This window comes from Cryptotermes secundus, unplaced genomic scaffold (genome assembly GCF_002891405.2).
Source record: "Cryptotermes secundus unplaced genomic scaffold, Csec_1.0 scaffold236, whole genome shotgun sequence".
Classification (NCBI taxonomy): Eukaryota; Metazoa; Arthropoda; class Insecta; order Blattodea; family Kalotermitidae; genus Cryptotermes; species Cryptotermes secundus.
The window spans coordinates 545,851-573,204 of record NW_019738958.1 but is presented as its reverse complement, the minus strand read 5'-3'; the positions used below and the strand labels follow the sequence as shown (position 1 = coordinate 573,204).

Below are 27,354 nucleotides of genomic sequence, written 5' to 3'. Positions count from 1 at the left end.
GGATCAATAAAAAGTTATTACCATGCACTTTCCGAGAGAAACTGTTATGTCATTCAATAATTCTAACTCCTCAAACAGATGAGTCCTCAAGTCCTTTGTTAACGAAATCTGAATAATTGTTTATCTCTTGAGATCCAGAGTTCTCCTTGAGAACATGTACGTACACTGTGTTCTATTTCATCGACAATGTTTCCTTTTCTAATATTCAAAATTATATTTTTAATTACTCCCTCCATTAACTGAATCCTTAGCCAGTATTTTACTTCGATTTTCTTCCGTGATTACAAGCTTCTGTTCAATCTTCGTACGTTGCTTTACTCGAAATTTCCGTCATTTTTTTCAAAGCCGTTAAAGATATAAGAAAATATTTCCAGCATATTTCTTTACTAAACTCCATAAGTACATGACAGGTGATTCCGCTCGACAGATGTTTCAGTTGTTTTATCGAATGATCATATATAGAAAAGTACAGGGCTATGCTACAAACCAGAAGGTGGCGGGTTCAAGTCCCGATGAGGTCATTGGATTTTTTCATTTGACCTAATCCTTCCAGTGGCACTATGGTCCTGGAGCCGACTCAGCCTCTAACAAAAATGAGTACCAGGAACTAATTAAATAATTTTCTTGGGGAGTAAAGCGCGGCCAGCACGTAAGGCTGACAACCTTACCGCCATTTTTGAGCCGATTATCTAGATAATGTGGGACCCTCAACGTCTCACAACCCTATGGGCCTTCACGGCCTGTTACAGAGATAGCTTTACTTACTTTTACAGGAAACATCACTGCTTATTTGCAGTTTACTTGATTTCGGGTCAGATGTACTTGCAACAAATGTGGAAATATTTGTTCAAAATACTCGCTTTTTGCAGATTTTAATTTAACATCAAATCTAAGCTAATAAAAGAACTCGTCAGGGGTTAGTGTTCACAGCCTGGAAGTCCAGTGGCAATACAGAAGGAGAGCGCTACAATGCTTGTACATGAAAACGTTGCCGACTTAAGATTTATATTACCTTTATGGTTATTTAATAATGTTGCATCAGATTCAGGTTTTTGTAATGTGAATGAGATATGAAGATGAAAGGAGTGGTAGGTAGAAAGAGCTGTAAGAAGCGTCCGGGGCTCTTTATATATCATCAACAAGAAATTCTCATGAAGAAACGGAGGAAAATTAAGAGGATTTTAGATATGATAAACGATTCGGCGCAGGAGGAAGAAAAATATTAATGAATACATGAAATTAGTGTATAAAAAGTAAAAAAGTAAATGTATCCCCGTAACAGGCCGTGGAGGCCCATAGGGTTGTGAGATGTTGAGGTTCCCACATTTTCTAGACAATCGGCTCATAGATGGCGGTAAGGTTGTCAGCCCTACGCTCCGGCTGCCCTTCACCCCCCAAGAATATTCCTAATACTCATTTCTGTTAGAGACTGAGTCGACACCAGAGTCAGTGCGGCTGGAGGGATTAGGTAAATTGAAAAAAATATTCAATCTTATTGAGATACGATCCCGCGACCTTTCAGCTTGTAGCATAGTGTCTCAACTAATTGAGTTACGGCAAAATAAGCAAATAACAAATGAAAAGGAACAACAATTCAATTAAGAAGAAAGAAACGAAATGACAGCCAGAAATTAAGAAATTATAAAATATAAACTACACGTCTGGTTGAAATTTAAAGTTTTCCTACTAACTACGATTTATTAAACGTTGTTTTGCCGTCGAAATAAAATGAGCGTATTCCTGCCTCTAATGAACTATTACGATCATTTTCAAGAGTTGCGCTCATTGAACTCCTGGACTCTATGCAACAAGCCTCTACTTTCTCCAGTCTCAGTACATTTCGTTGCAACATCGTCTTATCTCCAACACAGGACTCCATTAAGTTTTATCTCTTGGAATTTCGTTATAGAAGCTACTTGAAAGCTTAGGTGTTTTCTAGTAATGGCGTATAAAAGTCTTCTACATAATGTAAATGTCTGGAAATTGTGATGACTCCATGGTTCAAAGATTTCCCCACGTAGCTATTTTATAGACAATCGAGAAGTCTCCTCTGTAGAACCGGAATGCCTACCACGTGATCAACTCCTGGATCTTCTCCATAGGCAGTTTCATCCAGTTTTCATTTTCAAAATCACGTTCCCCATTATATTGTGCAGATCCTGAGTTTATGTGTCGTTGTATCCCATGAAGTTTTCCAAACAGATATACTAAAGAGGTCTGTGTTGCTCCCACGTCTGACACATACCCGATTCAGTCATTCTATTTCATTTTAACCACTACTAAAATATTCTGAGAAGAATTCATGTTATATTGAACCTCGTTGCGATGATTATTATTTATTTTATGCCTGTAGATTCTAAACGGTTCTGACTGTCATGGATGACACACAGAATTAGTGGGTTTTTGGACTTTTTCCATCGTCCGGAATTCCGGACGATGGAAAAAGTCCAAAAACCCACAAATTATGTTTCATTTATGCCTGTTTTAAATACTTAATAAAATATATTTGTATCAATGAAAGAATAATAAAATGATTATATGGGGGGGACGTACATTTCTGCAGGCACAAGTTATCCTCTTGTTAATGACACTACAATTGTCAACGTGTGATACCTTTCATATACTGTTCTTTATGCATCAAATTCATTGTACTTCACGAAGAGAGGAAAAGTTCCTTCTACCTACAAGACTGTCAAGCTTACACTTTCACTTGTTTCTGGGCTTATGTCTTAATTTTACTCCATCTTACTCTTTACGTGAAACTATGCTTCTACTGGATGTCTTCGTGAAGATTTCAACAGTTCTATACATGAGATCAGGGACTCGAATTTGGAACAGGATTTTAGTAACACAATGTACACAATCATCTTTGCGTTCCAATTAATGTTATGGAGCCTTTGTAGTGGGTGAAATACTATCATCATAAGACAACAAAATTATGCATATATACCTAACGCAAGAGTGATGCTGTTCGTTAATTTCCCCAGAAACCCATAAGCAGATTTTCTTGGAAGACTGGAGAGTTCTGGGAAATCTAACTTCCTTCTTACGATGTTCCATGTTAATTCCTGGTTCGGATGCCGCATTTATTGACATATATTTTCCGTGCTTTTATTCCATTCCCCTTGAAAAATGCTGATCCAGTATTTCAAGACTGTTTACTTCTACGCCTCAACCAAATCACCCACGTGAATAAATAATTACCTTACCGAAGGTCATACGGAACAGGAGCCGAAGTTTCAACATTGCTGATACCAAATAAGCCATCGGATACCATTCTTTCATCTGCGTTCTTTACAGCCTATATTCTTAATATGCATCTTACTTTACCCTGTACCTTCTACATTTTCACCCAAGTTTCCGAAGAGGCATTTCCACCAAAATTCTGCAAGAATTTTTATTTTCCAAAGCTTATATATGCTCGAACCATTGTATCCATATAGATTTCTATAATCTGACAATATTAGACGGCTTGTATAATAGACTAAAGTCATCAAAATATGACGACCTGAACTGCTGAATTATTTCATTCGCCTTTGGTCCGAATATTTTCTGAATGCCTTATTCTCACCGCCATAAATTTGGGCTCTTCTTCCAAACAAATTTACCGCGTTGCAGGCCCACAAAATTGACAAACAATACGTGTATTTTCGTATATGCAAATTTTCAGTTTCTTGGAAAGTCCGAATTTGCTGGTGTTTTCTTTTCCTGGTTTGATTGTCTCACAGCGGTGGTTATGAAAAGTTCTATATTCTGGGATATAACGCATCGCAGTCTTATTTCTGCTTGATTTTTGTTTCATGTAGTTTCTTGCTTAGTTTATTTTCGACCCCGAAAATGGAGGCAATATATTCCTCCGAAAAGTCGGTTTGTTTCGCAAACGGACTACACGGCGCTATATCTTACAAGATAAAACGATTGGTTAGTGTTGTTTCTGAGTACTCAAAGTTTTATAAGTAAATAAAAAGTAAAGGTATCTCTGTAACCGGCCGTGGAGGTCCATAGGGTTGTGAGATGTTGAGGTTCCCACATTTTCTAGACAATGGGCTCATAGATGGCGGCAAGGTTGTCAGCCTAAGCGCCGGTCGTTCTTTACCCCCAGGAACATTCCAAGAATATTCCTGGTACTCATTTCTGTTAGAGACTTAGTCGATCCCAGGGCCATAATGCGGATGGGAGGATTAGGTAAATTGAAAAAAAATCCAATTACCTCATCGGGATTCGATCCCGCAACCTTCCGGCTTGTAGCATAGTGCCTCAACCAAATACGCTACCGCGTGCCCCCTAAAGTTTTATACATTTTCAAATTGATACTGATGAATAACTTTCTTCTGGCTATCTAAATAAACAGACAGAAAAGAAAAACCTAACAGACTGTGTAAGTAATACCAAGATACATGATTCTCATACCAGTTAATAGTTACTCAGCTAATCTAAATGCATCCAGGTTCCAAGGAACTTCAAGGTTCAATGAAGCATTCAAGTAACATGTGACTTGATAACGATTTTCGCTATGTTCGGTCACTTTTATTTATCTCGGCATAACGATAATTCGAATAATATTTGCATTTAAATTAGTACGAACTATCGAAGCTGCTGTGTGTCCTCATTATCCCTGGCATTCTTAGAATTTTCCTCAGTAAATGGCCCACTTTGTCTAAATGAGTTAAAAAAAGTGAGCAGTAAGAAGACTGCCTTGGGAGTTTTCTGTGGCTCTCGGAACCGTTGAAGTGAATAGAAAGTGAAGTTTAGTTTGGTTTTAACTTTCAACAGCTTCGGTCGCGTTGTGTTTCTTACTAAGTGGTTTCTCTTCTAGGTGAGTACCAGTGGCAGTTACATTCCCACGCGGAGGTCTGAGGTTCGATGTCACTTATTCATTCAATAATATCGGAAAAATAAACCATGAGAAGAATAGAAGTTGCAATATTGTATTGTTTCTATTGTACTGAAATAAAATATATTAACAAGTTAATTCGGAAGTGAGACAGCNAAGAACTTTTTATTAAAGTGAAGACTGTCCTCTACCAGGGGTTCGAATCCTGACCGAAGCAAGGATTTTTATCCTATGTTTCGTGTTGGTTTGCAACGGAATCTTAAGAACCTAACTTGTGTCTATGAGATTCGGTAATACGAAATTAATTATGAATCTCAGTGGACTACTTTAAATAATCGCAGAAAATAGAAGTTTGTTTAATTCATACAACGTATGTTGTTTATTTAAGAACTAATTAAGCAAGTCTAAGCCACCGGTAATTTTCTTATCTACGTCTGGATTAAGAGATCGATGAGAAAAAGACGTCAGACTCAATGTTTACTGATTTCATTAATTTCTTTATGCATAAATTCATATGATCACGATATCATAGACATGATTGGGTTCATGAGAGTATTAGGAAAATCTTCAACGATCCTGGCATTCAGGGCGTTATCCTTTACATTGCGGAGTGAGATCACAGATGTGTACATGATCAAGGGGGTGGAGTTCACTCCAGGTTAGAGTATACAGGATTTTTCAAGGAAACGTTCGGAACTTTGCATGTCTCATGGACTTTTATGATAATTTGTTATAGATAAAGACCCATTGCTCACGGAATTAATTTACAACCTACATACTATATTAAATACAATTATATACGAATCTCGTCGCAGATAAAGCTATCAATAACAGATATATCCGGTATTCAGGGCCAGTCCTTAAACAAAATTTAGAGTTCCATTTTATCGACTTATTTTAACAACATTAGTCTATCAATTAGAGGCAAAAAATATATTTAGTACTTTCTCGGTATTCTGTGTTTTAAATGAGAGTGATGGTCCTTAATAACAAAGAGTTACTCATTTTTTTACTCACGTAATATAACCCTTGCATTATGAGCTATATTTGAGAAATGTGACAGATAAAACTTCAATTCGAACTTTAATAAATCTGAGGTTACAGTGATCAAAGTAAAGTAAGTAAAGGTATCCCTGTAACAGGCCGCGGAGGCCCATAGGGTTGTGAGATGTTGAGACTCCCACATTTTCTAGACAATCTGTTCACAGATGGTGGTGGGGTTGTCAGCCTTGCACGCCGGCCGCCCTTTACCCCCAGGAATATTCCTGGTACTCATATATGTTAGAGGCTGAGTCGACCTCAGGGTCATAGTACGGCTGGAAGGATTAGGTCAATTGAAAAATATCCACCTCATCGGGATTCGATCCCGCGACATTCCGACTTGCAGCATAGTACCTCAACCAACTACGCTACTAGATCAAAATGAAATTCATTCACAACTTAAAATTCTTCTGCGATGTAACGACTTATTTCAAACTTTTTAAGTTATCTGCCGTCATATGATCAGACGATAAAGAGCGACCGGTCGGTAGGAAATATAAAGAAAGCGGTCGTGGTATATTTCAATTTATTACCTATTTAGGCAGAAAGACTAAGCAAAAGAACGATGACCGTTAGTCAGCGAAGCACATCTCCGGAATGGGAGTTGTAAACAAAAAAGAAAGAAAGGTAAACACATTTTCTTAAAATCAACTTAATTATCTAACAAACTAGGACTAAATAAACAATGTATACAGAAAGCCTATCGCATGCAATATATACTACGCTTTTTCCCTTCCCCTCAAGTTTTTATTCAGTGATGGGTTCACTTTCAGTCTCCCATGTTATCTGACAAATAGCCGAATAATATGTCTTTCATAAATTGTTCACACTCAAACCCCCTCAGACAAAGAGTGGTACCAAAAACCAAAAACTGATCATCAGTCATCAGCAGCGACTTGAAGCACAGAGCAAATGATGCTCGAGATGGTTCAAGTTCGTATAGCAACAGGCGTGACCAGAGTGGTTTGAACGGCTGTTGTACTGCGATGTGGAAAGCAAATGGAAAAACTACCACATTAACAATTTTTCTGGATAGTCTCTTTCCAAAAACAGAAGATCGCATTAAGTGGAGGAACTGTTTTGGAAGAGACTGTGGACCTGTCGTCTGACAGATTACTGATGAATGAATGAAATTGCTGTGTTAATGAACCTTATAATATGTCGCCCGTGTTAGAAAACTTAATCTGTCGCGCATTCTTCTGTTTTGAAACACAATGAAATTGTAGCAGGAGACAGGCGCCTCTACTTGTAGAACTTCCAAAAGCTGGACGTCCATTTCATGTATTTGCAATCCAGTCACAATATTCCGTAATGAAAAAATACAAAATACTGAGCAAAAGCTTCTAAAGAAGAACATTTTTCTTCATGAAGTTCAAAAATGATATTCAATTAAAGAGTGTAATATTTAATTTATAAAGTAGATCAAATGTAAAGGTGAAAGTAAAGCTATCCCTGTAACAGGCCATGGAGGCCCATAGGGTTGTGACACTTTGAGGGTCCTACATTGTCTAGAAAATCGACTCACAGATGGAGGTAAGGTTATCATATATGATCTTGTATGATNTATTACTTAAACATTTTTATTTACAGATCTAGTGGCTGAAGCATTTAACAAATTTATTTACTCTGGAACTTCAACGTCAAATTGTTTTTAACTGAATACGAAAAACGTAAATTTGTGTTATTTCTAATTCTGAATTTCAGCATCCTGTTGCAATTGTTTAACTTAAGGTCCATGCATTTATCGTCCTTCAATATTGCAACACTTGTTAATTCACAACTTAATCTTAATCCTAGTTTAACATTTTACACTTTGACACAATATATTTCGGCCCCAAACGACCATCTTCAGGTGTCTTGATATGTTACAAATATACAATACACTGTGTTAGTCCGTGTTAAAATCATACGCGGTAATTCTCTTATCAAGGTAAAATAAGATAAAAATCTATTAGAAATTCTATTAAAAATAGTAAAGACAACACCACACGCTGTGGAGGAAACACGCAAACCAGGGGTATATGGCAGTCATAGCTGAAAAGTAGGCTACGAACGTGAGGGGCAAGCTGCCGGAACCAAACTCCTGGGTCAGGCATACAATTATGAGCAATGGACGTCACTCCTTGTGATATAAAATACGAGAATGCACCAAAATAACGTGGATTTAATAGCAATTCTAATGGTTTCTATCTTGTTTTATCTTGACAAGAGAACTACCGCGTGTGATTTTAACACGGACTAACACAGTGTAACAGTTTTAACATAATTTAATAAAATATTTGTAACATATCGAGACACCTGAAAATGGCCGTTTTGGGGCCGAAACATTTTGTGTCAAAGTGTAAAATGTTAAACTAAGATTAAGATTAAGTGGTGAATAAACAAGTGTTGCAATATTGACGGACGATAAATACATGGACGTTGTCCTGTTTCATTTTTTTTTTATTTTTATTTTTCCTTGGCACTACAGCCCCAGTGGACCTAGGCCTATCTCCATGAACGTCTTCTTTCACCCTGTTTCATCTGCTCTGCAGGATATTTCATGAAGCTTTATTCTGTCCTTCAGGAGGTACAGGACTATAATTGCGATATCAACTACTGCATTTCTTTCATAATTCCTGTTTTGTTCAGACGAGCATTCAAGCAATTACTAAATGCCCTGCAGCCGAGATGTGGAACTTGATCGCACTTAAGAGTCAACCGACACAAAAATCTTGAACAGTTTTACAGCGAAGTAGCATATTACGGCGAAGAAACTGAAAAACGCACGTCTGTGCCAAATGAAAAGCTTTTGCATGAGAGTACCCCCAATATTAGTGTCGAGCCTTTTCGAAGATATACACTGCATCTACTCGATTATTTAATTTTCGTGACGTTTTATAATGGGACATGGTGTTCACTTATTGTTCACACATTTCCCGGGAAGCAGGTATGGCGATTTAATGTGAACATATAGGAAACATTTCATCTGGAGGATGACTCCGGGCGTTCCGAATTGGTCCGATATTTTCGAACACTGGGCACTGATGAAATCCAGCCTTGAAGTGTTCAGTGGTTCTGAGAATAACAAGAGGTTAAGTTTTCACACATGGCAAAAAGAAGCGTCGAAAAGAGTTGGAAAGTCAACAATCAAATACAATAACATTAAATTAAAAACAAATATGTAGACTTCATTCGGAAATGTAGGGAGATTCAATTGTAGAAGCCTGAGAACTAATAATTATAAATCACGAAGTAATTCAAAGAAGTGCATAAGCCTGATTTGTGGGTTCGAATCCCATTCAGGGCATGGATATTCAGTGTTTGTGCGTATGTGCGCGTTTCTCTGTGTTCCTGTACATTTAGAAGCTTTGCGACGAGCTGATCACCCTCCCCAAAAGTCCTACCGAATGTATAAGATCTAGTAAACTGAAGAGAAACGGAGAGTTTCATGGAGGTAGGCCAAGGTCCATATTGGGGCTGTAGCGCCAAAGAATAAAAAAGAATATGTAGAAATAATCAGGCTACAAAGCTGAGGAATTTGTTTCCCTCCGTTGGAGACACAGTTCGGTACAACACTTCGTGTTCATTGATCTGCAGCACACCACGTGTACTCTCAGACTTGAGGAAATTTCACTAACTGGGCAGGCAATGGGTGCCAAATTTTTATTTAACTTTATTTAGTTATTTAATAGCATTCTGCTGACTTAGAACAAAGTTATGAGATTGTAAATTAGCACACAAGGAATGTGGCAGGTGCTCATGAACTATCACGAAACTCATCTGCAACATATTTTTTATGAATGCTGAATAAACCCATTTATTTATCTAGTCTCGGGCAATTATTCATAACCTGTCTTCGTCTTCGATCTTTCTTCCTGTCTTCCCAAGTTTTTCCTTCTGGCGCGACAGAAACTGTTACGTAACTCCAGATGGGTGTTCGGCCGGTCGTTGTTCCCCGGGTCGTGACTGCGGAAGGAAGGAAGACGCCAAGCGAGAGTTGCCTATCACGTAACTTAACCTACTTGGACAAGTCAGACCTGCTTAATGGCCTTACATTGAACGAGTTACTCAATCTTAGAGCATAACGTGCGCATGTCTTACTAGAATGTTGACTAGGAAAATGCAGTATGTTGCCTGTTCTTTATGATTTGCTTTCAAAAGACCTTGGATTGTGGCCAAGGGCCTGCTTACTTGACTGCTTTCAGCAGTACATGTGCGGTCAAGCAATGAGGGCAGAGAGAACAGTTTTACCCGCTTTCATATTAGTTTCATGTTACGTTTATTGATAGTAATATATGAGAAAAGCCGGTCACGGTAGCCGAGCGGTCTAAGGCATGCATTGTCTTCGATCGCTTGGAAACCGGGATCGTGGGTTCGAATCCCACTCAGGGCATGGATGTTTAGTTTGTGTGTGTGCGTTTTTCTGTGTTTGTGTACAGGTAGAGGCCTTGCGACGAGCTGATCACCCGCCCAAGGAGTCCTACCGAATGTTTAAGATCTAGAAAAACCGAAGTGAACGGGGAAGTTCATGGAGGTAGGCCTAGGCCCACTGTGGATGTAGTGTCAAGGGGGAAAAATGTATGAGAAAGCCGGTCACAGTAGCCGCACGGTCTAAAGCATGTACTGACTTCGCTCGCTCGGATGCTGGATCGTGGGTTCAAATCCCACAGAAGGCATGGATGTTTGGTATGTGTACGCATTTATTCTGTTTTTGTGTAGTGATATGTTTAGATAGCTGCCTTGAGACGGACTGATCACTCGTCCAAGGAGTCGCACCGACTGTGAAAAATTATTACGGATCTGAATAAAAACCCTGGCCGCTCCATAGCTCAAGCGGTTAGTCGCTGGCTTCCCACAGCGGCGGCCTGGGTTCGATCCCGGGTCTGGTTAAGTGAGGTTTGTGGTGGACAAAGTGGCACTGGGGCGGGTTTTCTCCGAATACTTCGGTTTCCCCTGCCAATCTTCATTTCACCAAATTCTCCATCATCATAATCACCCGGGGCAGGCTACAATAGGCCCATCAGTGGCCGCCTTGCCGAGTGGACACAGTTGGACTCCACCCTCCACTAAGCGAATTAAACAAAATAAAAAGGTTGGGCCCAGAATGGGCTGGAAGATCAGTTAAAAATATATGAGAAACAATTATGACAGAGGAACGGAAACTGCATGGTGAAGATTTATGAAGTTATTGCTGGGCATTACTTTACAGAGCAGACTGTAAATTGAAGAAACTGGAAATCAAATACTGCAAAAAAGATAGCTAAATTATAAATTTAATTAGAATAATTTTGGTGAGGAAATAGCTCGGAAAAGTTTACTTGAAAGACCAAAGAAAAAGATGGGAGGATCATTTTTAAAGTAAATCATAGAGAAATAAATGGGGAGAACGTGAGGTGCATGGAACTGGCATAGAATCCTGTCCAGTTGCATCTAAGGCATTATGGTTCTTAAGTAGGTATTTATTTTATGTCACATGATGGTTGAAACACTTGTCTGTTAAAACTTTGCTCTGACGGAAGAAAGAGTCAGAAATCTGAATTATCTACAGTCATAAACGAGGTCGGTAACAAGAGAACAGATTTTAAACCGTAGTCTCTTTATTTTGTTCTTACTCTTACACCGATGATAAATATGGGACATCACAGTGATCTTGTGGCCTGAGTAGAATATGATATTTGGTTAACTCGAAATATATGATCTCGGTTTCGTATCCCGTTCATAATACGAGCTTATTTTCACGTCTTCCTGTACTGTATCAACTTGTGCATGTAGAAACAAGCCCATCGCAATGGCCGCGTTTTCTAAAGAATGAACCGTCTTCGCCAGATCGAACACTGGGATTGTGTATTCAAATCCCACTCAAGGCATGGATGTATGTTTGCGCTTATTCTGTGTTTGTGCTGTTCTGTGTGTAGGCAGTGGCTTTGCGACGGGCTGATCCCCCACCCAAGGGGTCCTACCGACTGTGAATAGGATTGAGAAACTGAAAAAAGCGGTCAAGGTCCACAGGGGCTGTAGAACCATAGATGGAGAAACCAAGCAACATGCCTATCCCTTGTACAAAGAAATTTGGCATATGTACAGCGAATGCCTTATCAAGGAAGCTCTGGATGGGCTTGGAGACTTCAAATTATGAGGCCAAACTATTCAAACTGTGAAATATGCAGATGACCTTGTGTTAATGACTAAGGAAGAAACTGTGCTGCAGGGTATGATTGACAGACTAATCGAAATTGGAAGGTGCTATGGCATGGAAATGAATGTGGAAAAAACAAAAGTAATGAAAATTTCGAGACAACCAACCCCAGTCACAATAAAGATAGACCAAAGCAACTGGAGAATGTGAAATGTTTTAAATATTTGGGTAGCTTGTTAACAGATGATAGAAGGTGTACTTGTGAAATTAAATCTAGGATTCCATGGCAAAAGCTGCATTTAGCAAGAAGAAAAATTTTTTACCGGGAAATTGGACTTAAATTTGAGGAAGAAACTAGTGAAATGCTACATTTTGAGCATGGCTTTGTATGAGGCTGAAACTTGGACACTTAGGGCAGTAGATCAGAAACACCTGGAAAGTTTCGAAATGTGGTGTTGGAGAAGGATGGAGAAGATCAGTTGGACCGATTATGTGAGAAATGAAGAAGTGTTAATTAGAGTCAGTGAGCAGAGGAATATCCTACACGAAATAAGAAAATGGAAGGCTAATTGAATTGGTCATATCTTACGCAGTAACTGCCTTCTAAAAGAAGTTATTGAAGGAAAGATAGAGGGGCGGATAGAAGTGACAAGAAGACGAGGAAGAAGACGTAAGAAGATACTGGATTACCTTGGGGACAGAAGAGGATATTTTCATTTGAAGGAGAAAGCTCTAGATCGCATTAAGTGGAGGAACTGTTTTGGAAGAGACTGTGGACCTGTCGTCTGACAGATTACTGATGAATGAATACTGTTATGTAACGATGGCTCTCCAAATCCGAACGAAACAAATGGTCTAACCCATGACAGCTGAAGGGTGGAATTCTTCATAACAGCTACTGTGAGGCATTTCAATCCTACAAACTACAGAAACTTTATTCCGGATAGCGAGCAATCCGACTTCTTTTCTAACTGAGCACTTACCGGATGCAAAACTGGAACTGTACCCTTACTGCAGTCTGTTAGTACCAAATACTCTTATCTTCCTACTAGCCGGTTCGAGCCTTGGCCTTATTGCTTATTAATCAGTAATCTGAGTCATTTAATCGTGAATTTAACTAATGCAGTGATGCAAAGGCGCAGCTACCGTGTCCTGGCATTGTACGTGTATCAATGTTGAAAAAGGAAATCTGAACACATGAGAGCACAGAACCTACAGGCCGTGCCTTTACACCTGATTCTTGGATTGCGACTCAGGAGTAATACGAGAAGCAGTAGCCTTGGCAGTGGTTCCAGCAATGAAAGAGGGAGGGACGGTGACGCATTATAACTAACATCCAGTTACAGCATATATACACCCTGCAATCCTTACTTCAGTTAGTGGACTGGATCAAATGCCTTAGCAGTCTACTGAGAACAGCTAGGACAATGCGTACTTTGTTTCGTGGTGCTGTCATTTGGCCTAGAATTATTTACTCAACATGTCCCATACATCTGATGCCGGTGTTTCACGTTATTTTCGGCGCAGGATTTGTTTTACAGGGACCTGGATGTTGTAACGTCCGTTATTGTTGAGAATTAGTCAACAGCCGATTTCGTATTGACTTGCTTCTTGCAACTGTGTTAGATTTCTGTCACTAACATCCTTCGAAACTTGGTTACAGTTACCATATACCGGTTAATATAGACCAAAGTTTGCATTAACACCATTATTCAGCTATATAATTTATAGTTATTGGATAACCAACTCGGCAAGTTCATGTCGTATAAAAATGTTTTACTGAATATTCTGGATAAACCAAAATTACATCCCATGCAGTAATATATATTTATGCATACTTTATTTTCGACTTACAATTATATTAGTGTGATTGCAAATGGACTTCTGTAATGGTCATCTCTTCAGAGATGTGAACATAAAAGAATTACCTTTTATGCCCTAAAATTATACATATGCTTCAAAAGGACACTATGCATCATAGATATTAGAGCCTTTCAAGAGGAATCGAAGGAAGAAATAAAAAGAATAGATTGTATAGATGCTAGACCATTTAAGACCTTAGATCGTTCTAACACGGGGATCACAGCCTGGAATTTTGTTCGGGCTATGGTGTGCGTACAATCGTCTGTTGCTCCTTATATCAAGAAGCAGAGACTTTATGGTAGACCGATCTTCCGTTCTGACACCTCTGAACTTAATTGGAGTCATTTCAGAATTAATTGTGTCTGGGAAGAAGCGACAAATTCTAATCAGTGGAAACGCAACAAGGAGAAATTTATTCTGCAGAATAAAAATGGAAACAGGCATACGATGTTTATAATTAGGTTGGCTGATATTTTCTCGTTAACGTCGGTAGAAATATTTACCCTTAGCTGCCATGTAAGCAGGTAAGTTCATCTTTCCGAAATTAACTGAACACCTGTATTCTCTCTGAGAAAACCAAGGAGTTCAAATATAATTTTAATGTCAAGATATTTTAAGAACGGAAACAAACAGAGCAGATTGCCAAAAATTATGTAATTGACCAAGGGGAATAAGAAATCCAGAGATAACCCATTCATAAGTTCTCTGTTACATGCGTTAAATCGTAAGTTTTCATTAAATATGCAGGCTGGTCGCGCCATAGTTCAAGCGGTTAGTTGCTGGCTTCGCACCGCGGCAGCCCGGGTTCGAGCCCAGCTATTGTCAAGTGGGATTTGTGGTGGAAAGTGGCGCTGGGGTAGGTTTTCCCCGAGTACTTCGGTTTCCCCTCCCAACCTTCATTCCACTAAATTATCCATCATCATAATCACCCGGGGCAGGTACAATAGGCAAATCAGTGGCCGACGTGCCGAGTGGAACCAGCTCAACTCCACCCCCCCTCATGAGAATTAAAAAAAATGCAGGCTCTCTATGATGGACTTTCGTTTTCAGCCATTACTTATATATAGGATACATAGGTAAGACGAAAATTATCTAGACAATAAAGTAGACAGATATATGTACCACCTGTAATGTAAACATTCAAATTATTTGTGCTATACAACGAAAGTCCGTGTGCAATTCTGTCCCCAATAACATGAAGAATTTAATGGATTTCATGAATCTTCATACGTCTCTGCAACCAATGCTTGGGTGGCCGTGTAGATAGACTATTCATATGACTTATTCCTAGCCCTGTTCGATTCTTCCTACCTTATTTATTTCGACGTTTTAAACTTTTTAATTTATGGAATATTTTTGTGATGAGGTCGTTGTTGAGCAATCTGGAACGAATTCAACCTCGGAATATTGTGTTATTTTCTTTCTAGATCCTCGGTTTTCATGCCCCTACTTTCACTATCACACCTCAGAGCTGGCGCCGTCACCGTAATGGTGTTATTGCATTCACCGTTCATGGTTTTAATTGCTTCTCATTTATTCAGTAAATCAGGTTGCTGAATCATCAGTGGAGGTTTGGAGGTTGAAGGACATTGACAATGCGACATTCTACAAAAATTATTGATTGAGAAAAGGGGAGGCTGTGGCTTTTCTCAAGTACGAAGTTGACATTCGAGTGATCAGACGGAAGAACACAAAAATTATCTTATAAATATTGGGATGGAACGATTTTAATTGATGAATTTTTAAGTGTCATTTGATAATTGTCCGTTGCAAATGGCCTCGGGCTGATGAAATAAATGCATGCTACACGTAACGCTCTACAGCCCTCGCGGACCTTGGCCGCTTTTCAATTTCTTAATTTGTACACAAACGATAGGACTCCTTTTAGGGGGGATCAGACCGTCTCAAGGCCACTACCTATACACAGGATAACACAAACACAGACATCCATGCTTCAAGTGGTATTCAAACCCACGATCCCAGTGTTTGAGCGGACGAAGACAGTTTATGCCTTGGAAGGCGCGACCCTTGTGATCGTCACGTAACATATTGTCACGTGTTGGGTGTATAACGCGACGAGTAACTTCACGCCTTATTTGATATAGCGAATTTATTGCACATTCGCTCCACACTTATAGAATCTTCCAATTACTGTCATTGGCAGTATCACAAATAGTAGACTACAATTAACTGGTTACTCTTTCTGGCTCAATACTCACTACCCACTAACTAATCATTCACTACTACTGAATAGTGTTCGCTGCTCCTTATTTAGCCTCGGCACGGAGAACACAGAAAACAGTTACGTGATAGGTACCGCTGTTGCCTGATGCCGTGTTTACAGGTTGCCTAGCAACAATGTTGAGAGTTATTTACTGCTCTGTAGCAACAGCGGCATCCCTTGGTAACGTCACCGCGGGAGGGGGCGAGGTGTTGACTGGCCTGTTACCGTAGCAGTGGCAACGCTCCGAAGGTGTTACGTCACCACTAGCGGGTGAAGGGGTGTCTTGCATAGCGCAAATACGTCACAATATTAACGGTGTGGAAAAGAAGAAGGATAATCTGGCAACTTGTGAAATAGCTACTGTTTCATGGCTTCCAGCCCTTATGTTACAATTCATTATATCATATTTAATTTTATGTTGTTTTCCTATCAAAAGTTTAAGAACTATAATATTCGGCTTCTTTGCTAACGTTCCTCTACACTTTGTTTTCGTTCCTATCATTTCTCTAACTTTTCTGAAAAAAACTCTATAATGCAAATCCTAATTGTGTCCGTTCTTGTCTAATTGCTCGTAACACTGCACCTAATCCGTCTAGTTGTTATATATAATACTTAAGAAATGCAAGGCTATAAAGGTATAATCACAATAACAAATTTCAGTCTTTGCTTCGAAGTGTCGCACAATATACACAGTGCCTAGAACGAATATCTATCACAGTGGACGTGCGTTCTAAGGCATGGCCAATCTTCGCTCGCTCGAACGATGGGATCATGGGCTCGAATCCCACTCCAAGGATGGATATCCATATGTGCGTTTATTTTGTGTCTGTGATGTCCCGTGTGTAGGTAGAGGCCTTGCGACGGGCTGATCACTCGTCCAAGGAGTTCTACCGTCTGTGTAAAAAAATATGACAGAACTGAAGATGAGGCCAGGGTCCAACAAAAGGTTATATAGAGCCATGAACCAACGTACAAATCGCAAGCCCTTGTCATTGAAGTACTTGATGCAACGTCAATAAATCATTTATTACCAAATTAATTACCTGGTATCTGGGTTGTGATACAGCTCATGGCTTCCATATACAGACTCTATTGATCGCAACCTAATAACTTTCTCTAGGACTCATTAGATATGTCGCTTATGACACTGACACTTTTAAATTGGCCTTACTTGATATCTGAAAAGATCTGAGAAAGAAAAGTTCCTAGATTTTCGTGCACATACACAGCTATTCAAGCATTTTCAGCAACGGAAATTATATATTGCTACGAAAACTTTGTAAAAGAAGAAAGTTTTCTAAATAAAATGTATGGAAAGAGTAGGAAATTGACAGATTATTTACTTAAGAATAATTACGTTAGTCTGTGTTTCAGATGACACATGAGCTGCTCCAGAAACATCTCGTGAAACAATGAAGATCGGCTCAAGAGAGGGAGAAGGAGATAGCATAAACGGGGACTGCTCTTGCTGCTGTAATTATCCTAGTTGCCATGAATGTTGCGACAGCCTGTCCAAGCAGCCCCTCAAGGAGCAGGCTGGGATGGACAGATCTTGTTCCAGCTGGAGTAGATGTAAAAGGTCCACTATTACCAGTTTCTATAAAGGTGAGTTTCTTTAATAGTTTCTTAAGTTATTATGCAGCCGCTCATAGTGGCAGCGCGGTCATAGGCATAACCTGTCTCCGTTCGCTCGAATGCTGGGATCGTGGGTTCAAATCCCACTAAATGCATGGATATCTCTGTGTGCGTTTATTCTGTGTTTGTGATGTCCTGTATGTAGGTAGCGGCCTTGCGACGGGTTGATCCGCTGTCCAAGGAGTCCTACCGTATGTGTAAAACAGATTACAGATTACAGGCGGCCAGGATCCAACAAAGGGCTGCAGAGCGATTGACGAATGAAGTTACTATGCTGATAAAACATGCAGAACTATCTACAGGCATGGAAGAAATATTAAGGTGATGTAACTGGATCACCAGGGAAAGCAATTATTCTTTTTTCAGTGAAGGTTACCTAATTTTTCTTAAATGCTTTCACATGTCTGCAGAAATTTGTCAGATATGTATTTCTGTCTATATAAAGTAGAAGTTTACTTTTGTAGAAAATTCTCATGAAGACTGTAGACAGCAAATTCCTGAAAGCTGTGAGAAGTTTTCTGGAAAGATTTTCCACAACATAACAATGCCTTCTCTTTATCACACACTAGACTTTGCATCGCATAAACTGTACACATGGCCTTGAACTTCACGCATCGTACCCTTTTTAAGACGAGACACATCGAACTGTCTTATCAGACGAAAGAGAAAATATAAACCATGATGGGCTCCGTGTTCACGTGATATTCCATTCCACATAAGCCTGATATGAAAGAACGGTTTTCCAATAATTTCCAATGACGTAGGGCTTCAGAACGTAACATTTAAATCTTTATCAGTTCAAAATAATTGTTTCGGCCTTAATGTTGGTACTGTTTATTTTGTACTCGTAGATCCAAGAAATATAAATATAAAACTAACTGAAACCTGTATAGCGACTGGCTACGAGTTGGACGACCGAGGGGTCAGAGTTCGAGTCCCGGTAGAGTCAATCGTTTTTTTTTTCAACGTCATCCCGACCGGCTCTGTGCCCCATCCAGCTTCCTATCCAATGGTTACCGGGGTCTCTTTCCACGGGGGTAAAGCGGCAAGGTTGTGAAGCTGAACATTACCCTCCAACTAGTGCAGAGGTCAAGAAAATGCGGATCTATATAATGACTCCAAAATACGCCTTCATGGTGTAGTGCTTAATTAATTAAGCACGGGTGCAATTTTACCCTTTTTACTCAAACAAAACATGACCTTCATCCTGTGTTTCGTTGAAATCGATATCATTGGATGTCACAGGGAAGCGGTCAGGAGAATGTAGATGCCCTTATAGGTGACTGAAAATAAGACAAATTGAGCTCCAGTGACATAGCGGATTGATGGAAATTGGTGGAAATTTTCAGAAGTTAAAAAAGCAAGAGGAAAGAAAAACATATTCGCATACACGACAACGTAAGTTTCTCTTTCCGTATGGAATAATTGTGATATTTATTGTTTATTTTGGCACGGTGTGAAAATCTCAGACTAGTGTGTCAAATGATAGGATGATTTGAGAATGATGAATTGGAAATCATTGGAAGGAAGAGGTAGTGGCCTAATAAAGGTATTATTCTAGAATTCCCCTAGAGGACCTGAACAAAACGACGAAAATCTCAGACAGTATTACCAGGGCCCCGCCAAAGTTTAGAACACAGCACCTCCAAATATAAATCCAGAGAGTTATTGCATGTTAAGGAAAAATGGAACGGAGTTTGGGAGGTTATTAGAAAAGACACAGAAAAACACATAGTTACTATAGGATTCTGACGATGGCGTAAAACACACAGAGATATTGGATTTTCGGACTTTATCCATCGTCCTGGTTTTTAAGATAACTAAGAAAAACACGACGTTTCGGAAACTGGATCTGTTTCCTTCCTCAGGGGAAACACCTATTCTGTTTGGTCCCTTAGAAAGATTGAGGCTAGCTCTTTCTAAGGGACCAAACAGAATAGGTGTTTTCCTTCACCTGAGGACGGAAACAGATCCAGTTTCCGAAACGTCGTGTTTTTCTTAGTTATCTTAAAAACCAGGACGATGGATAAAGTCCGAAAACCCAATATCTCTGTGAGAAAACCACTTATCCTATGATAAGGAAATTCCTTATGAAATACTCGATAAGTCTAAAACTATTATAAGCTTCGCGGTTTTCTACGTCCTTATTAAAAAATTTGTTCACCCCTGTTGTAAACGAATGCGACAGCGTTGAAGCATCGGCACGATTCAGAAAAGAAAGCCGGAAGAAAAGCTTAGTAATGACACTACGGTATGAACTTTCATCTACTAATTGTGCACACACTATCTGTGATGAAAATGTGAGGATACTGTCGAGTGCCAACATGAAGGCCATCATCAACCAAGACATAATTGCAAAGAAACGCACTAGGAGAGCCCCGAGCGGCACGTTATATAATCACAAGAAATGAGAGGCGAATGAGTTCATGGTACTACATTTTGCACATACTTCACGCAGTTAATTACTTCCTTTGTAAGATTTAACACGAAGGACTAGAGAGAATAGATAGTTAGAAGCAGACAAGGGAATAGTAACATGCACTTTCCGATGGTAGGTATTGGAGAGGTTTATACCCGTAGGCTCATGAAACCGGTGTAAACAGACAAAGTGATGAATATTGTGGAACAGAGCAAAAAGAAATAAGCAATAAGAAACAATAATGTTTAGTTATTTTACTAACCTATAATCTAACACGTGCCCACCACGTATTGTCCTGTGTGTAGGTAGCGGCCTTGAGACGGGCTGATCACTCAACCAAGGAGTCCTACCGTGAGTGTAGAAAAGATTACGAAACTGAAGAAGACGCAAGGACACAACAAAGGGCTACAGAGCCATTGATGAATGAATGAAATGAAATAACCTAACACACGAAAGAAAAAGAAAACAACATTTTTCACGTTCGAACGTAGTAAGTAATTTTCGTCTGGCGGCAGCGGGCAGTGTCAAGGCCGAATCCTGATATTGCAATTTAGAGACTGAGGAAAACAACAAAAAATCCATCGTATTGGGCAGTATGCAGCCAAGAGCGCAATTCAATACTTCAGAATACGAGTCTGCAATTTTATGATCTATACAAGTGTGTTCGTGTTTTGAACAGTGTGCAGATGACGGAATCAAGGAGTGGCCTAATTCCGAAGGAAGGCGGGAAGAGTAACCGTCGCCACTTAAGTTTCTGCTTCACGTTCGCTCCGAGGGTTCTTGCAGTTTACATAATGACCTTGAACAGACCAGATATATTGACGGCTGATCGAGAACTTAGGAAAAAATTACTTGACAGGCTTTGAAAGAATGGGTTCCGAAGCAGCATTGTTGTGTTTAAAATGCGTTATCCTCTTAATTGTCCCGAATACCTGAAGATAACTGCGATGAACTGTCCCAGTTTTCCGAGCCGAGGTTCGAATCAATAACCTCCAACTCAAGATTCAGACACGTCTCGGTACAATAAAGTACAACAAAGTATAAAGGGATAGAAAAGATCAGTAAAAAGATTAAAGCTATCTTTATAAGAGACCAAGGGGGCCCATAGGATTTTGAGACGTCGAGGTTCCCGCATTTTCTAGGCAATCAGCTTACAGATGGCGGTGAGTTTGTCAGCTTTATGACCCGGCCGTCCTCTATCACCCAGGAAGATTTCTGGTACTCATTTATGTTAGAGACTGAGTCGACTCCAGGGCCGTATTGTGGGCTTGGAGGATTAGGTCAATTGAAGAAATTCAATGACCTCTTCGGATTTCAAACTCACGAACTTCCCACTTGTAACATAGTGCTTCGACCGCGTGCCCCAGAAAAGAAGCAGTAAAGGGTGAAATGAAGAAACCAAGAATAATTTAAATTAGGGTAAGTGATCATGACTGATACCCTCTTGTTCACTGCAAAACAAGCCCAATGAAAACACAGTAAGCCTAACCGCCCTTGGTATCTGGCAAAGTTTATTAATGAGTGTCCCACTTATCCAGCTCTGAATAGCACCGGTCACTCTAACGTTACTCACTGGCAATGGTATTCCTCTGAAGGTTGAATTGTCATAAAGTATATTCGGACATATCTTTTGAAGGATTCAGATATTTCGACACTGCACGAAGAAAAACATTTGACCTGTACGTTTATTTTATTTATGATGACCTACATATAGTGACATAAAGCACGCGGATCTTTCACAAGTCACTGTGCTTGTAAGCTGGTGGTTTCCAATTTTATCTCGAGCAGTTCCTCATGCCCTTGTGATACCATTTCTTTTCTAAATTCGCTTAGTGGGGAGTGGAGTCCAACTGGGTCCACGTGGCATGGCGGCCACTGATTGGCCTCTTGTACCTGCCCCGAGTGATTATGATGATGGAGAATTTGGTGGAATGAAGATTGGCAGGGGAAACCGAAGTACTCGGAGAAAACCTACTCCAGCGCCACTTTGTCCACCACAAATCCCACTTTACCAGACCAGGGTTTGAACCCGGGCCGCCGCAGTGGGAAACCAGCGACTAACCGCTTGAACTATGGCGCGCCATTTATGATACCATCGAACTCTCATTTTTTTTTCACAAAATGAACAAAAGTGCAGCTAGAAATAAGTATGATGTGTGACCCATTGCAAATGTGTTTAGTACGGCATTTTGTTTCAGTGACAGCTGTGAAAATTGCTGTTACTTTAAGGGTGCGGGGACAAGGATTTTAGATATGGGAAATTCGGGTGTTAGAGCATACATAACAGGGAAGTAAATAAATATGTAGAATGTTTCTAAATCGGAATGACTCTCAAGTTTGTTATTTCTCTCCTGTTATTATTTTGCGAAGTAAGGTCAACCAAATGAGCACAGACGCGTCTTGCGAAAGAAGTTCTTACAAATGTTACGTCGAAATTGTAATAAAAAACGTGGGAGAATAAATATAACTGGAAGGACGCCATTAAGATGTCCTTTGTGAAGCAGAATTTGTAGATGTGAATGGGTCTGAAGCGCCTCATTGCAGGGTACAAGGACAGGCATAATATTGAATGTGTCGCCTTACTGTATTTCATGGAGTATTAGTTAAACATAGAAACAATTAATAGCACTTTCTTTTGGTATCTGATAGCATTCTTCCTGGTAGAAGTTCAAGCATATTTCAAATTAACGCACTGCTGCCATCCTCAGGATCGGAGAGTAATCCGAACAAACAACAAGCACGCAGAGTGATGAGGAAAACACTTCTTGTTACATATTTTTTATATCTAAATGGTTATTTTCGAAATTTTCGCCATTGTCTACTTACTAAAATTATAGTACTTTAATTGTTTAACATAATTTGTTTGCAAAGAGAGGATTGTTTCTTCATAATAAATTTATAAAGAATAGACTTGTAAGGAAATAAACTACACCTCAGTCAGTGGGAAAACATATAGCAGCAATATTATGTCGAATTATTTTCTTCCGATATTTCATAAAACATGGAGTACTAATACCACGTATTTGCATTACGTCATTTCTGAAAATCTCAAATTTGTGGCGGGTTTTATACTTTCTCCAGCCTTTTCTTAATGATGGTGAAACACCCTTCCACAGGTAGTTAAGTGCATGCGTATGACCTTGTTACATGGGAGGTACGATATGTGTTAAGTAAATTCGAAGTGATCACTTTCCTGTAGTGACGGATAAGTCACAATATATGTTTTTAAATTTCAGGACATTATTACACAATTCCCACATTAGCAGTTCCGATGGCTATAGGACTTTCTGGGGATATACATGTAGGATCTCGATCATTGATTCTGAAGCGAAGCATTCATATTGTCACTTAAATTAGTGACTATAGACGGGGGTTTGATCGGAGAATGAATTTATTGACCACTTATGCACACGACTGGGAAGTACAAGTAATTATAACTCTATCGCTAATCTCCACACTTTACAACTCACTAGAGTACACGCTGTCTTCTCGGCCTGTTTCACTAGTCGTTTCCTGGTAACGGTTCTTAACAATGGAGTTTCTTTAGCTTCTGTGCTCATGTCGTTACTGTCCGACAAATATTTCACAACTGAACTCAGTGTCAGGGTCAGAGTTACTTTACGACCGGCGACAAGTCCCTTGAGATTCACGAGCAGCATTTGTTTTTCAACTGAACCCTTGCTGTTATAGTCCTTATGTAACATCCTCTCTGACGAGAAGATTTATCTGTCGTTTACAATTGCTGATGGTTCTCGCCAGCGCAGTCAGTCTCATGTCCGAGTGCCGAGGGAGTCATTAGCATATTTTAATGCCTCATATTCGAGACTCCCCCAACATGGAGGGCAAGCTCCCCGTATTTATTATCTCCAGGAACGGGGTGGCCCAGTGATTACCCCAACAGCACAGAATTCCCTCTTCATCGCATACTACGAATCGCATGGTTACGGTGAATGTAATGGACCCTGCCCCCATACCGCCCCCGCCCATGACTGAACTCATTGCTCTATCTTGGTTATAACTTCTCGGAAAACAGCACGTAGAAAACATTGTTCTTCTATTATTGCGTGCGTATTGGTTGTCGCGGGAACATACATGTATTTATAGATCTGTTGTCCAGAAATTGGTTGCAGAAAGCCGTTTATTAAAAATCGTCTACCCCAGCAATGGCCATCGTTTCGTGACCGTTGCCCAGCAAAGGTTCGCACGCTACAAAATTATGTGGACACATTCGAGTCAACAAAAATTGTTTTGTTAACATATTCTCAATATTTCAAAAAGTTGGCTGACATTACATTATAATATTAACACTTAACTGCCGATCACGGTAACCGAGCCGTCTAAGGCATGCCCTGTCTTCGCTCGCTCGGAAGCCTTAATCGTGGGTTCGAATCCCACTCAGGGCATGGATGTTTGTGTGCGTTTTTTGTGTTTGTCTACAGGTAGAGGCCTTGCGACGAGCTGATCACTCACCCAAGGAGTCCTACCATATGTGTAAGGTATAGTAAACCGAAGTGAAACGGAGAGTTTCATGGAGGTAGGCCTAGGCCGAAATTGAAATTTGAGTTCTTCTTCATATTCTCCGTCTCCTCCTATTCCTCTGCTTTTATTAAGCCTTCTGATCTCTTCCGATTTCGAACTTATTCTGAATCTATGAATCTTTAGTTACTTGGTAGAACTTTTTGGCCCGGAGGTTCACCCCAAAAAATATAGGAAACAGAATAATATTTGTGCTTCCAGAGGGATTCGAACCTGTGATTCTAATATTTGAATGACCCGAAATCATAAGAGCCCTAGACAATGAAGTCACTACCACTGAATGCAGCCCTATTGAAATGTAAACGAAACCTAAAATACTAGTAAATTTCAAATGTGGCGTGATAAGAGACATTTTCTGAAATTCAGCACAGTACAGAGAGTGCTTGGAACATTTTAAAAGCACGAGTTTTCTTTAAATTCATTGCAAATCGTCTACGGGGTTGTAGTCAATTCATGTAGATGCCTGAATAACACCGTTTGCATCAGGTCCTTCATTATTTTATCGGTACGTTGCTTAACAATGGCTGTGGTTATGTTGCTTGCTTACTCAGCTGTTACCTAGCAACGAGTGTGTTTGCAGAGCCGTTGTTCATCAGCGGCTATCTCTGCTGTCTTCACAGTTCTTGTTCCAAGCAAACATGCGACAATTCTACCAACACGCACGCTTTCTTCGTTACAAGATTTGGGTAATTATTTGTACGTGCTTTCCCGTGCATGTCCTTGTTATGTCATTTCATGACTAGGGCTTGACCTCCACGAAGATGATGGTTTGTCCATTAGAACACTTTAAGATAATAACGCTTTGCTGAGGTTACGTAACATAGAAAATAACATGGAAATGTGATATTTAATTGGAACCGATCCTGGAGGAAGCTTTGACTTTTAAGGTTTAAATAACCCTGTTAATGACACTTTACAGTCAGAATTGTTAAGCATACTAGTAGTTATGGGGGCTGAGCTGCGTCAGTCTGACAATATTGCTAATGAATGAGGGTGAAAACTTTGACGCAATTTTTCCAAATTTAGAATCGTTTATTTATAATATAATTGTATGCCCACATTAAAATTTATAAACAAAATAACATTTTTTGCTGCCGGGTATCGCGCAATCACTACTTATTCGCTTTCTGTAAGTTTCTTCAATTTTATGTGGACAATTATTGATTCTGAAGTTAACTGATAAATCTGATTCAAGTGTAGAACTATGGATTGTATAGCTCCGAACGGGATGGGCAGTTGGACACGAATGGTAATTAAACAAATAGGAATATTTGAAGGAAAACTTTCGTGGTCTGTTTTATGGTACTTCGTATTATTATTATTATTATTATTCAGTTACTTCAACTGACACCAACAAGTTGGAACGCATCCAGCAGAGGTTTCCGACAATCTGTTTTAATCGTTTCTTTCCTTAAGTTCGTTACTGTTACTCTCTTGTTCTTGAGGAGTTCAATTGCACACTCTACGTATAAGGAGGCATCGGCTAGACGCTCTCTTTCTTACTCAAGTTTACTTTTACTTTGGTTTCAAATTCTGCCTTCCGTTTTGGAAATTGTTGGTTTTCAAATTCCTGCTCGGTGCATCAGAGACTTTGCATTGTTCAATGTCTGCTCCTCATGTAAAAATTGTCCCTCTACTAGATGTGCAGCAGCTGTTAATGATGTTTACAGGGATGTTGACGTATTCGGAGCCAGGAAAGTTCTCCACAATCGTTTTTTTAAATATAGTATAATTATTATTAGTAATATTATTTGGCTGTTGTATTAGCACAGAAATAAGTAAGAATTAATTGAGTTATTGATATTATTATTAAATTATCTGTGTGTATGTACATATATTTAATTTTATTTTTCTCGCCTGTTAATGCTAATTTTAATTTTCCTTTTAACTAGCATTAATTTATTGCCATCATTATCATATTATATTTAAGCATCCTGTTACACTCTATACGATAAATGATATGAACTCCGTCCCAAGTGCAAACAATATATTATATGTCCTTGATGTTGCTCTCCTTTACACTACATGTTTCAGCCTCAAACGGCCATCATCAGGTGTATACACTCACGTTGCTGTTACACTGCACTTAGTTTAAAATTTAACATTTAAAAGCACATTGGTCCTTTCGTTGTTATTATCAAAATACAATACATCAGACAGCACACGTAGTAAAGAATGGCAGCGGCACGCACACAGGGAGACTACACAAAATAACACCTGTACATTGCTGGAAACAAGAACTAGCCGCTGCAGCACTATAGACATAGGGCAAGTAACACTGACAATTTTAAATTTTAAAATTTAGAGAAAAATTTTAAAGGATTTTAAACTTAGAACTGAAGATTTTATAAGTGCTAACGTGTGTAACAAAAATAATCTACAAACCAGACAGACATCAATGAAGTAGATGTTGATAATAACAACGAAAAGAACAATGTGTTTTTAAATGTTAAATTTTAAACTAAGTGCAGTGTAACAGCAACGTGAGTGTATACACCTGATGATGGCCGTTTGAGGCTGAAACATGTAGTGTAAAGGAGAGCAACATCAAGGACATATAATATATTGTTTGCACTTGGGACGGAGTTCATATCATTTATCGTATAGAGTGTAACAGGATGCTTAAATATAATATGATAATGATGGCAATAAATTAATGCTAGTTAAAAGGAAAACTAAAATTA

The 27,354-nt window shown here is 39.3% G+C and overlaps 1 protein-coding gene across 1 annotated transcript in view; it reads left to right on the top strand.

The window, feature by feature from the left end:
- Nucleotides 1–4,583: 4,583 nt before the first annotated feature.
- The window catches only part of LOC111871395 (scavenger receptor class B member 1), a 64,718-nt gene continuing 41,947 nt past the window's right edge, over nucleotides 4,584–27,354 (top strand). Inside the window, exons 1-2 of the mRNA XM_023864484.2 lie at nucleotides 4,584–4,816; nucleotides 17,455–17,685. Of these exons, the coding sequence (XP_023720252.1) occupies nucleotides 17,493–17,685 (193 nt within the window). The 5' untranslated portion in view covers nucleotides 4,584–4,816; nucleotides 17,455–17,492. The remainder of the gene's footprint in view (nucleotides 4,817–17,454; nucleotides 17,686–27,354) is intronic.